Consider the following 13,405-nt stretch of genomic DNA (forward strand, 5'->3'; position numbering starts at 1 on the left):
CACCACATGGGCTACACGCACAGAGCTATAACTAGGGCAGCACATGGGCTACACACACACACAGCTATAACTAGGGCACCACATGGGCTACACACACACAGCTATAACTAGGGCACCACATGGGCTACACACAGAGCTATAACTAGGGCACCACACGGGCTACACGCACAGAGCTATAACTAGGGCAGCACATGGGCTACACACACACAGAGCTATAACTAGGGCACCACATGGGCTACACACACACAGAGCTATAACTAGGGCACCACATGGGCTACACACACACAGAGCTATAACTAGGGCACCACATGGGCTACACACACACAGCTATAACTAGGGCACCACATGGGCTACACACACACACAGCTATAACTAGGGCACCACATGGGCTACACACACACAGAGCTATAACTAGGGCACCACATGGGCTACACACACACAGCTATAACTAGGGCACCACATGGGCTACACACACACACAGCTATAACTAGGGTACCACATGGGCTACACACACACAGACCTATAACTAGGGCACCACATGGGCTACACACAAAGCTATAACTAGGGCACCACATGGGCTACACGCACAGAGCTATAACTAGGGCAGCACATGGGCTACACACACACAGAGCTATAACTAGGGCACCACATGGGCTACACGCACAGAGCTATAACTAGGGCAGCACATGGGCTACACACACACACAGCTATAACTAGGGCACCACATGGGCTACACACACACACAGCTATAACTAGGGCACCATATGGGCTACACACAGAGCTATAACTAGGGCACCACACGGGCTACACGCACAGAGCTATAACTAGGGCAGCACATGGGCTACACACACACAGAGCTATAACTAGGGCACCACATGGGCTACACACACACAGAGCTATAACTAGGGCACCACATGGGCTACACACACACAGAGCTATAACTAGGGCACCACATGGGCTACACACACACAGCTATAACTAGGGCACCACATGGGCTACACACACACACAGCTATAACTAGGGCACCACACGGGCTACACACAGAGCTATAACTAGGGCACCACACGGGCTACACGCACAGAGCTATAACTAGGGCAGCACATGGGCTACACACACAGAGCTATAACTAGGGCACCACATGGGCTACACACACACACACAGAGCTATAACTAGGGCACCACATGGGCTACACACACACAGCTATAACTAGGGCACCACATGGGCTACACGCACAGAGCTATAACTAGGGCAGCACATGGGCTACACACACACAGAGCTATAACTAGGGCACCACATGGGCTACACACACACACACAGTTATAACTAGGGCACCACATGGGCTACACAGAGCTATAACTAGGGCACCACATGGGCTACACACACACAGAGCTATAACTAGGGCACCACATGGGCTACACACAGCTATAACTAGGGCACCACATGGGCTACACACACAGAGCTATAACTAGGGCACCACATGGGCTACACACAGCTATAACTAGGGCACCACATGGGCTACACACAGCTATAACTAGGGCACCACATGGGCTACACACAGGTATAACTAGGGCACCACATGGGCTACACACAGGTATAACTAGGGCACCACATGGGCTACACACAGGTATAACTAGGGCACCACATGGGCTACACACAGAGGTATAACTAGGGCACCACATGGGCTACACACACAGCTATAACTAGGGCACCACATGGGCTACACACACAGCTATAACTAGGGCACCACATGGGCTACACACACAGCTATAACTAGGGCACCACATGGACTACACAGAGCTATAACTAGGGCAGCACATGGGCCACACACACAGCTATCACTAGGACACCACATGGAATACACAGAGCTATAACTAGGACACCACATGGACTACACAGAGCTATAACTAGGGCAGCACACGGGCTACACACAGAGCTATAACTAGGGCAGCACACGGGCTACACACAGAGCTATAACTAGGGCACCACATGGACTACACAGAGCTATAACTAGGGCAGCACACGGGCTACACACAGCTATCACTAGGACACCACATGGACTACACAGAGCTATAACTAGGACACCACATGGACTACACAGCTATAACTAGGGCACCACATGGACTACACAGAGCTATAACTAGGGCAGCACACGGGCTACACAGAGCTATAACTAGGGCAGCACACGGGCTACACACACAGCTATCACTAGGACACCACATGGACTACACAGAGCTATAACTAGGACACCACATGGACTACACAGAGCTATAACTAGGACACCACATGGACTACACAGAGCTATAACTTGGGCAGCACACGGGCTACACACACAGCTATCACTAGGACACCACATGGACTACACAGAGCTATAACTAGGGCAGCACATGGGCCACACACACACACAGAGCTATAACTAGGGCACCACATGGACTACACAGAGCTATAACTAGGGCACCACATGGACTACACAGAGCTATAACTAGGACACCACATGGACTACACAGAGCTATCACTAGGGCAGCACATGGGCCACACACAGCTATCACTAGGACACCACATGGACTACACACAGCTATCACTAGGACACCACACGGACTACACAGAGCTATCACTAGGGCAGCACACGGACTACACAGAGCTATAACTAGGGCAGCACACGGACTACACAGAGCTATAACTAGGGCAGCACACGGACTACACAGAGCTATAACTAGGGCAGCACACGGACTACACAGAGCTATAACTAGGGCAGCACACGGACTACACAGAGCTATAACTAGGGCAGCACACGACTACACAGAGCTATAACTAGGGCAGCACACGGACTACACAGAGCTATAACTAGGGCAGCACACGGACTACACAGAGCTATAACTAGGGCAGCACACGGACTACACAGAGCTATAACTAGGGCAGCACACGGACTACACAGAGCTATAACTAGGGCAGCACACGGACTACACAGAGCTATAACTAGGGCAGCACACGGACTACACAGAGCTATAACTAGGGCAGCACACGGACTACACAGAGCTATAACTAGGGCAGCACACGGACTACACAGAGCTATAACTAGGGCAGCACACGGACTACACAGAGCTATAACTAGGGCAGCACACGGACTACACAGAGCTATAACTAGGGCAGCACACGGACTACACAGAGCTATAACTAGGGCAGCACACGGACTACACAGAGCTATAACTAGGGCAGCACACGGACTACACAGAGCTATAACTAGGGCAGCACACGGACTACACAGAGCTATAACTAGGGCAGCACACGGACTACACAGAGCTATAACTAGGGCAGCACACGGACTACACAGAGCTATAACTAGGGCAGCACACGGACTACACAGAGCTATAACTAGGGCAGCACACGGACTACACAGAGCTATAACTAGGGCAGCACACGGACTACACAGAGCTATAACTAGGGCAGCACACGGACTACACAGAGCTATAACTAGGGCAGCACACGGACTACACAGAGCTATAACTAGGGCAGCACACGGACTACACACAGCTATAACTAGGGCAGCACATGGGCCACACACAGCTATAACTAGGGCAGCACATGGGCCACACACAGCTATAACTAGAACACCACCACATGGCTACACAGATATTTTTAGGACATCACATGGGCCACACACAGCTATAACTAGGGCAGCACATGGGCTACACATAGCTATAATTAGGACACCACATACTTATATCTCTGTGTGTGTGTGTATATGTATGTGGTGTCCTAGTTATAGCTTTATGTGGTGCCCTAATTATACATGTGTGTAGCCCATGTGCTGCCATAGTTATATCTGTGTGTGTGTGTTTATAACTATGGCAGCACATGGGCTACACACATGTATAATTAGGGCAGCACATACACAGCTATAACTTGAGCACCACCACATGGCTACACACAGATATAGTTAGGACATCACATGGGCCACACAGGTAACTAGGCTACTCTGCTTGACCCATTTCTTCTCTATCACTGTGGGCACCGGCTATACCACTCCCTGAATACGAGCAGCAACCCCCTCATAACCTCATCTATATGTCCCCTTACATTACTCTCAATCCTTGTTTCTATAGCAACCCAACTTCTGCCAGCCAAGTCGCTTAATGGCTGTCACAGGGCGCACTTCCGGCGTCTGACACAGCGATAGCAACACGCCCACTTCCCCCCGGACACTCCTTGGACTGTCAGCTGCGCGCGCCAACCAATCAGCAGCCTCGATTGATTCCCCATCTCGCCTCGCCTTTATACTCAGGCGTTAATCAAGACTGGCAGGTGAAAGACCAATCAGCGTTCTCCATACACCGGGAGGCGGGGAAGATATGTGCCCTGCTTTGTGATTGGGCAAGGCCGCGAGAACGCTCAGGAATGAGCTAATCAGCAGCGAGTAATCCCAGCAGCCAGCCACGGTAGGAGGGGTCCGAGCAGAGCGCTCAGTGAAGCCTGACGGCTGCAGGCATCGGTGACTTCTCGCCCATGCCCCGCCCCCTCTCTTCCATCCAGCCGCGTCATTGGACGGCGGGCGCTGGCGAGCGCCGTGGGAGGAGCAAGGCGAGATCGGGACGTCATGAAGGAACGGGCTGCTGAGCTCCCCTCCCCTACTCATATTCTCCAAGCCCACCTACGCCGTCTCCGTAGCGTAGCTGCAGCTCTGTGCCTGGGCGCTACGTCACTGGGGAGAAAGGGAGGAGAGCATTGCAGGAGAAGAAAAAAAAAAAAAAAAACCCGACAGGCAAATGCGGTCAGTCCGCGGACGGAGGGTGACAAAGGGAGAGCGAGCGAGCTGGGAGCCGAGACCGGGCCGGGCAACGGGGGGAAGCACCGGACTCTCTGCCGCCTGACATCGCTGAGCAGCCGTTACCCGCCGGGCGGGCACCCGGATCACCCGCTCATTGTCTGGGCCTGCTTCTGGGGGAAAGGGACCGCCATGGCCGCAGTGTCTGCTCCCCCTGCTGAGTGAGAGGCCCCTGGGGCAGGACTGACCCCCCCTCCCCCCAATATCACTTACCCCCTCACCATCCTGAGACCCCCCCCCCCCACAATATCACCATCCTGAGAGACCCCCCCCACAATATCACCATCCTCAGAGACCCCCTCAATATCACCATCCTCAGAGACCCCCCCCCAATATCACCATCCTGAGACCCCCCCAATATCACCATCCTGAGACCCCCCCAATATCACCATCCTGAGACCCCCCCAATATCACCATCCTGAGTCCCCCCTCCTAATATCACCTACCTCCCCCCAAATATCACCTACCCCCCCATCCTGAGACCCCTCACCCCAAATAGCATCTGCCACCCCCCAACCTGATACACCTCCCAAATCCTCAGCCCCCCCCACCAGTTTAAGCCCCCCTAAAATCCCCCCCCCCACACATGAACAAAAAATCTGAAACACCCCAATATTATCCACCCCCTGTATGAGGTCCCCCCCATAATATCACTAACCCCCAAAGAAAATCTGAGGGATACCTAGACATCTTCCACCCCCCCCATAACCTCAATAGCACCCCCAAATCTCACTGACACCTAACACCCCCCTCCCCTAGGTGAAGGATTCCGCAGTCACCTACACCCCAATCTGCCCCAGCCTCACTTAGCCGCCACGGCCTGAGGCCCCTCTCCCCGCATTTTTCCCTGTCCGTCTCCCACATGGACCTGTGACCCCCCCCCCCACCTGCCGCTGAGCACTGGAGCGCTGACTCGGGGGATGCTGGATAAGGAGTGACCTGCACAGACATAGGGGAGGAGGGATACAGCGGCATTACACGAGGGGTGGAGGGACCACCACTACCTATAACCCCCCCCCCCATTGAATCTTGAAGGGGTGCAAGGTTGCTCGGCCGGGGTCCCGGGCCTTGATGAACTGTCCTCTGCCTGGCTTGTATAAGGAAGAGTGACGGAGGTGCACCATGTCGGGGAGGCCGCGAACCACTTCCTTTGCAGAGAGCTGCAAGCCTGTGCAACAGCCGTCATCTTTTGGCAGCATGAAAGTCAGCCGTGAGTATCTATGCCATCCTGAGTGCCAGCCTATTGTGCTCTGCGGCGTGTCGGAGGGAGCCAGCCTGAACCCTGCCCACCGGGCACCTGGTGTGTCTGTATGGTGCTGGCGGAGGGCAGGTGCTGGGACCTCTGTATCCCCCATACCGCCTCCCATGTGGGGGCTACCAGGGTCTGGTACCGCTGAGCTGAGGTGGATGCTGCATTATATACCAATGTATGAGAATGGAAGGGCGGCGCATCCAATAGGTGCCCTCGTATATTCAGCGTCAGCGCGGCGTAACTTCACTATATAGCACCTCGCAGCATGCCAGCTATTCAGGATATCCATTCCCACATGTATGTGGCCGTTCTGATGATCCCTAGAGTAGGGATAACGGGATCTGCTCCTGCCTCAGCGGCCAGAGGCTGTGATACATTGTAGCAGCGCATATAGTACCTGAAGGGGCTCAATAGCAAGAGGGCCGCTCCCCCCCTAGTGATAGAACAGGTGACAGCAGCGTGTAAGTGTGAATAACCTCTAGATGTGGTAATAATCGCTGTGTGACCTCCCTGCCTGTCCTTGCTGTGGTTGTATGATCCAGGCATTACACTAGTGCCCAGCGCCGCTCTGTCAGTCTCAGGACCTCTCTCTGCGGTGTGACAGATCAGGCTCTATCCTCGAGGGGGGGGGGGGAGACAGAATCCGCCATTGCTGCAGATCACAGAGGCAGGTCCTTTCTGGCAGGGAGGGGGTTAAATACTATAGAGGCTGCAGTGTCCTCTTCATCTCTATGGTGCATAATGGTCCTGGTGTCTGGGGCTGCCGCCTTTGATTCCATCTCGCTGTCTTTCAGCGGCTCAGTGATGTTTCCTTGCATTGTGTGGGATCTGCAGCTGTCTTTGCTAGGCTCGCAGGCGGCCCCACCTTAAATGCAGCCTCACGGCTCCCCCCAGCATCAGCAGGGCCTCTCACACCGAGCACTGTAATGTATGATCCCTCCCTCGCATCCGCCGTGCAGACGGCAATTTCTGCCGCTGAAAGGGCTGGTGTCATGGTAGATGAGCCACCAGCACTGTGTGTCCCCCCCCCCCAATTTTCCAGCAGCCTGACTCCCTCCAGCCCCACCCTATTCCACCTTCTGTAGGCAGGAGGAGTACTGACCCATAGATAAGGCAGCTTCTGCGGATCTGCTGTGCCCTGTACGGTACCCGTGCCCCGCAGCTACCTGCCCTAGCTGTGGTAACGTGTCTTCCCCTATTAGAACGTAGGCTCAGATTGTCTGTAGGCGATGCTGTAAAAGAATAAAAATAGTCTGTGGTCGGCACGATGCCAGCTACCAATCCGTATCCATGGGAAGTGTGCCGTAATGCTGGCGTTACTCAGATTTATTCTTGGGATTGTATCGTCTTCCATTCATTTCCCCACCGCAGCTTGTGGGGGGGGTCTGTGGTTCTTTTCGGTCCTGGATATGTATCAGCACAATGTTTCTCTGCGGGGGGGGGGGGTCTAAGGTTCTTGTCGGTCCTGGATATGTATCAGCACAATGTTTCTCTGCGGGGGGGGGGGGGGGGGGGGTCTGAGGTTCTTGTCGGCCTTGGATATGTATCAGCACAATGTCTCTTTGCGGGGGGGGGGGTTCTGTGGTTCTTGTCGGTCCTGGATGTGTATCAGCACAATGTTTCTCTGCGTGGGGTGGGGGGGGGGGGGGTCTGAGGTTCTTGTCGGTCTTGGATATGTATCAGCACAATGTTTCTCTGCGGGGGTGGGGTGAGGGTTCTGTGGTTCTTGTCGGTCCTGGATATGTATTGGCACAATGTTTCTCTGCGGGGTGGGGGGGGGGGGGGTCTGGTTCTTGTCGGTCCCGGATATGTATCGACACAATGTTTCTCTGCGGGGGGGGGGAGTTTGGGGTCTGTGGTGTTGTCGGTCCTGAATATGTATCAGCACAATGTTTCTCTGCAAGGGGGGGGGGGGGCTGTGATTCTTGTCGGTCCTGGATATGTATCAGCACAACGTTTCTCTGCGGTGGGGGGGGAGTTTGGGGTCTGTGGTGTTGTCGGTCCTGGATATTCTTCAGCACAATGTTTCTCTGCGGTGGGGGGGGGGGGGGCTGTGGTTCTTGTTGGTCCTGGATATGTATCAGCACAATGTTTCTCTGCGGTGGGGGGGGGGGGGCTGTGGTTCTTGTTGGTCCTGGATGTGTATCAGCACAATGTTTCTCTGCGGGGAGTGGGGGGTCCGTGGTTCTTGTCAGTCTTGGATATATATCAGCACAATGTTTCTCTGCGGGGGGGGGGGGGGGGGGGTTCTGTGGTTCTTGTCGGTCCTGGATATGTATTAGCACAATGTTTCTCTGCGGGGGTGGGGGGGGGGGGGTCTGTGGTTCTTGCCGGTCCTGGATATGTATCAGCACAATGTTTCTCTGCAGTGGGGGGGTGCTGTGGTTCTTGTTGGTCCTGGATATGCATCAGCACAATGTTTCTCTGCGGGGGGTGGGGGGGGGGTCTGTGGTTCTTGTCGGTCCTGGATATGTATCAGCACAATGTTTCTCTGCGTTCTTACACTTGCACACACACGAGCGAGAAGTCCCATTGCTACATCCTCCAGCAGATTACCGGTATGTAGGTGGTGTCCTCAGTAATTGCTCTCATTTGCTGGCTTTATTTGGTGCATTGTTAATGTCGGATCTCTTGCAGACATTATGTGTGGGCCCAGCTAATACGGTGGTTATTAGATAAGATAGCCCTTCTTGCTGACACTTCAACAGTCCCCAAATGCTCCCCACAAACCCAGAGCATTTCAATCTGAAAAATAACTATCTCACCACACATGCACACTATAAAGCGTCATGTACTACATAAGACACTGGGGGAATAAAATTGTTTTTGGTCACCTATCGGAGCTATTCAATTGTTCTGCAGATCTGGCGCGAGTGCCGCAGGCGCCCATTACATCTGCTCGCAGGCTCCTCCGGTGGCGGCAGTAGTGAGATAAGTCATGCTTTTGGGCGCTGAAAGCTGCAGTTTCGGTAGCGCACTCAAAAAGTTTAAGCTGGTTTAGCCAGTTTACGCTGCAAAACCGGGTGCATTTGTAATGAGTACCCATCGGTAAAACAATTGAATAGCTCTATCAAGCGGCCATTACTTACAGGCATGCAAAAAAACAGGTGAATTCCCCCCCCCCCCCAATAGTTTGATTTTTGGATGGCATTAAGAAAATTGGAGCCATACTTGGTTTTTCTCCAGAAAGGTTGTCAGATGGAGATAATGATTTGTATGGTCACAGTACAGTGAGTAGCATTCCTGCTTCCATGTGGAATTGCTGCATTGAATGACCTGCACTCATACGGCCTGTGCTAGGCTGGTGTACCACTAGTATTTCCCAGCTAGAAGCTGTCGGTCGGAGATCCTGTTTCCCTGGCATGCTTGATGGATAAGCTGTGCTGCGGCCCGTCAGTTATTGCTGACTCTGTGGAGAGAGTACTAACGCTGCCTGTCGTTTGTCAATAATTAATGATTAATTAGAGGGGGCTGATCAGCAGCGGCGTTGGACCCATTACACGGTTACAGTAACAATGCTTCTGTCAGCGCAGTTCTTCAGGGAAGCCTCCGCTTTGCTGCGGTAAGTACTTCTGGTGCCCAGGAAGTACTCATTTCCAGTGAGGCTTAGCCAGCGCCTTCGGCGCGTACTGATTGGCTGTTGCTGGATTTGGCGTACTTGCAGGGTGCACCAACATAAGTTTATGTTGCGGTTGGTGAATATGTGGCTATCGCTGTTCTAGTAACTTATTCTAGGGGAGGAATCTAATTGTGGGAGCATTTATCGCAACGGCAAATTATTGCACTTTACTGCAGCTTCAACTCGCAAAAATGTGCAAATTTGTGTTGTCAGTGGGACGTGAGAGGGTGAGATGATAGGCCACTGGCACCGTTTCTATGCCGCCGCACCGGCAGCTCGCTCGCGGCTGTTGCCTGCAAGTGGATTTTTTCATTCTGTAATTTGTAGACCCATCAGTTTGTATCACATCTCCACCAGGTATTGCTTATAACGCCTGTTATAACCCATGCAGTGTGCCCGGCTGGTAGGATGAACAGTTGTGTACTATGTACTGTTTCATTTCATGTTTCTCTAACGTCCTAGTGGATGCTGGGGACTCCGTAAGGACCATGGGGAATAGACGGGCTCTGCAGGAGACATGGGCACTTTAAGAAATAATTTAGATTCTGGTGTGCTCTGGCTCCTCCCTCTATGTCCCTCCTCCAGACCTCAGTTTGAGACTGTGCCGGGACGAGCTGGGTGCTGTTCAGTGAGCTCTCCTGAGCTTGCTGTAAGAAAGTATTTTGTTAGGTTTTTTATTTTCAGGGAGCTCTGCTGGCAACAGACTCCCTGCATCGAGGCACTGAGGGGAGAGAAGCAGCCCTACTCTCTGAAGCTAGGTCCTGCTTCTTAGGCTACTGGACACCATTAGCTCCAGAGGAATCGTACACAGGTCCGATCCCAGAGCCGCGCCGCCGTCCCCCTCGCAGAGCCGGAAGACAGAAGCCGGGTGAGTATGAGAAGCAAAGAAGACTTCGAAATCGGCGGCAGAAGACTCCGTTCTTCACATGAGGTAACACACAGCACTGCAGCTGTGCGCCATTGCTCCCACACTACACCCACATACTCCGGTCACTGTAAGGGTGCAGGGCGCAGGGGGGGGCGCCCTGGGCAGCATATGGACCTCTGTTGGCAAAAGTAAACATATATACAGTTGGGCACTGTATATATGTATGAGCCCCCGCCAAAAAGATATGTATTTTAGCGGGACAGAAGCCCGCCGTCGAGGGGGCGGGGCTTCTTCCTCAGCACTCACCAGCGCCATTTTTTCTCCACAGCTCCGCTGAGAAGAAGCTCCCCAGGCTCTCCCCTGCAGATCACGGTAAAAAGAGAGGGGGGGCACATAATTAGGCGCTAAAAACACAAATACAGCAGCTACTGGGTTAACATTAAGTTACTGTGTTATTCCTGGGTTATATAGCGCTGGGGTGTGTGCTGGCATACTCTCTCTCTGTCTCACCAATCTTCAAAAAGGGCATTCCCTGTGTGTGTGGTGTGTCGGTACGCTTGTGTCGACATGTCTGATGAGGAAGGCTATGTGGAAGCAGAGCGGGAGCAAATGAATGTGGTGTCTCTGCCGACGACACCGACACCTGATTGGATGGATATGTGGAAGGTTTTAAATGATAATGTTAATTCCTTACATAAAAGGTTGGAAAAAGCTGAAGCCTCAGGACAGTCAGGGCCCCAACCCATGCCTGATCCTATGTCGCAGAGGCCGTCAGGGTCTCAGGAGCGCCCACTATCCCAAATTGTTGACACAGATACCGACATGGATTCTGACTCCAGTGTCGATTACGATGATGCAAAGTTACAGCCTAAATTGGCTAAAGCCATCCGTTATATGATTATGGCAATTAAGGATGTGTTGCACATCACAGAGGAAACCCCAGTCCCTGACAAGAAGGTTCATATGTATGGGGAAAAGAAGCCGGAGGTAACCTTTCCCCCCTCACACGAGCTCAATGAGTTATGTGAAAAGGCTTGGGAATCTCCAGATAAAAAACTGCAGATTTCCAAAAGGATTCTTATGGCGTATCCTTTCCCGCCAACGAACAGGTTACGCTGGGAATCATCCCCTAGGGTGGACAAAGCTTTGACACGCTTATCCAAGAAGGTAGCCCTGCTGTCACAGGATACGGCTACCCTCAAAGATGCTGCGGATAGAAAACAGGAGGGTACCCTGAAGTCCATTTAAACACATTCAGGTACCTTACCGAGGCCGGCAATCGCGTCGGCTTGGGTGTGTAGTGCTGTAGCAGCATGGACGGATACCTTATCTGAGGAACTTGATACCTTAGACAAGGATACTATATTAATGACCCTGGGGCATATTAAAGACGCTGTCCTTTATATGAGAGATGCTCAGAGAGACATTAGCCTACTAGGTTCTAGAATCAATGCTATGTCGATTTCTGCCAGAAGGGTCCTGTGGACTCTGCAATGGACAGGTGATGCCGACTTAAAAAGGCACATGGAGGTTTTACCTTACAAGAGTGAGGAATTGTTTGGGGAGGGTCTCTCGGACCTGGTCTCCACAGCTACGGCTGGAAAGTCAAATTTTTTGCCGTATGTTTCCTCACAGCCTAAGAAAGCACCGTATTACCAAATGCAGTCCTTTCGATCACAGAAAAACAAGAAAGTCCGAGGTGCGTCCTTTCTTGCCAGGGGCAGGGGCAGAGGAAAGAAGCTGCACAACACAGCTAGTTCCCAGGAACAGAAGTCCTCCCCGGCTTCCACTAAATCCACCGCATGACGCTGGGGCTCCACAGGCGGAGCTAGGCCCGGTGGGGGCGCGTCTCCGAAATTTCAGCAACAGGTGGGTTCACTCCCAGTTGGATCCCTGGGCAATAGATATTGTGTCTCAGGGATACAAGCTGGAATTCGAAGAGATGCCCCCTCACCGATACCTCAAATCGGCCCTGCCAGCTTCCCCCTTAGAGAGGGAAATAGTGCAATTCACAAATTGTATCTTCAACAGGTGGTGGTCAAGGTTCCCCTCCTTCAACAAGGAAAGGGTTATTATTCGACCATGTTTGTAGTACCGAAACCGGACGGTTAGGTCAGACCCATATTGAATTTAAAATCCCTGAACATGTCCCTGAAAAGGTTCCGGTTCAAGATGGAATCGCTGAGAGTGGTCATTGCAAGCCTGGAAAGGGGGGGATTTTATGGTGTCTCTGGACATAAAGGATGCATACCTTCATGTCCCCATTTATCCACCTCATCAGGCGTACCTCAGATTTGTGGTACAGGATTGTCATTACCAATTTCAGACGTTGCCGTTTGGTCTCTCCACGGCTCCGAGAATATTTACCAAGGTAATGGCGGAAATGATGGTGCTCCTGCGGAAGCAGGGGGTCACAATTATCCCAAACTTGGACGATCTCCTCATAAAAGCGAGGTCAAGAGAGCAGTTGCTGATCAGCGTAGCACGTTCTCTGGAAGTGTTACGGCAACACGGCTGGATTCTAAATATTCCAAAGTCGCAGTTGGTTCCTACAACTCGTCTGCCTTTCCTGGGCATGATTCTGGACACAGACCAGAAAAGGGTTTATCTCCCAATAGAGAAAGCTCAGGAACTCATGACACTGGTCAGGGGCCTATTAAAACCAAAACAGGTGTCAGTGCATCACTGCACTCGAGTCCTGGGAAAGATGGTGGCATCATATGAGGCCATTCCCTTCGGCAGGTTCCATGCGAGGACCTTTCAATGGGACTTACTGGACAAAAGGTCCGGATCACATCTTCAGATGCATCGATTAATCACCCTATCCCCCAGGGCCAGGGTGTCTCT

At 52.4% G+C, this 13,405-nt stretch overlaps 1 protein-coding gene across 2 annotated transcripts in view; it reads left to right on the plus strand.

The window, feature by feature from the left end:
• The first annotated feature begins 4,397 nt into the window (after positions 1–4,397).
• GSK3B (glycogen synthase kinase 3 beta) overlaps positions 4,398–13,405 on the plus strand; it is a 166,097-nt gene continuing 157,089 nt past the window's right edge. Inside the window, exon 1 of one of the 2 annotated variants that reach the window (XM_063956858.1) lies at positions 4,398–6,029. In XM_063956858.1, coding sequence (XP_063812928.1) covers positions 5,942–6,029 — 88 coding nt within the window. In that variant the 5' untranslated portion in view covers positions 4,398–5,941. The remainder of the gene's footprint in view (positions 6,030–13,405) is intronic. The other variant, XM_063956859.1, reaches the window with a different exon arrangement.

The sequence above is a fragment of the Pseudophryne corroboree genome, chromosome 2 (assembly GCF_028390025.1).
Source record: "Pseudophryne corroboree isolate aPseCor3 chromosome 2, aPseCor3.hap2, whole genome shotgun sequence".
In the NCBI taxonomy this organism is placed as follows: Eukaryota; Metazoa; Chordata; class Amphibia; order Anura; family Myobatrachidae; genus Pseudophryne; species Pseudophryne corroboree.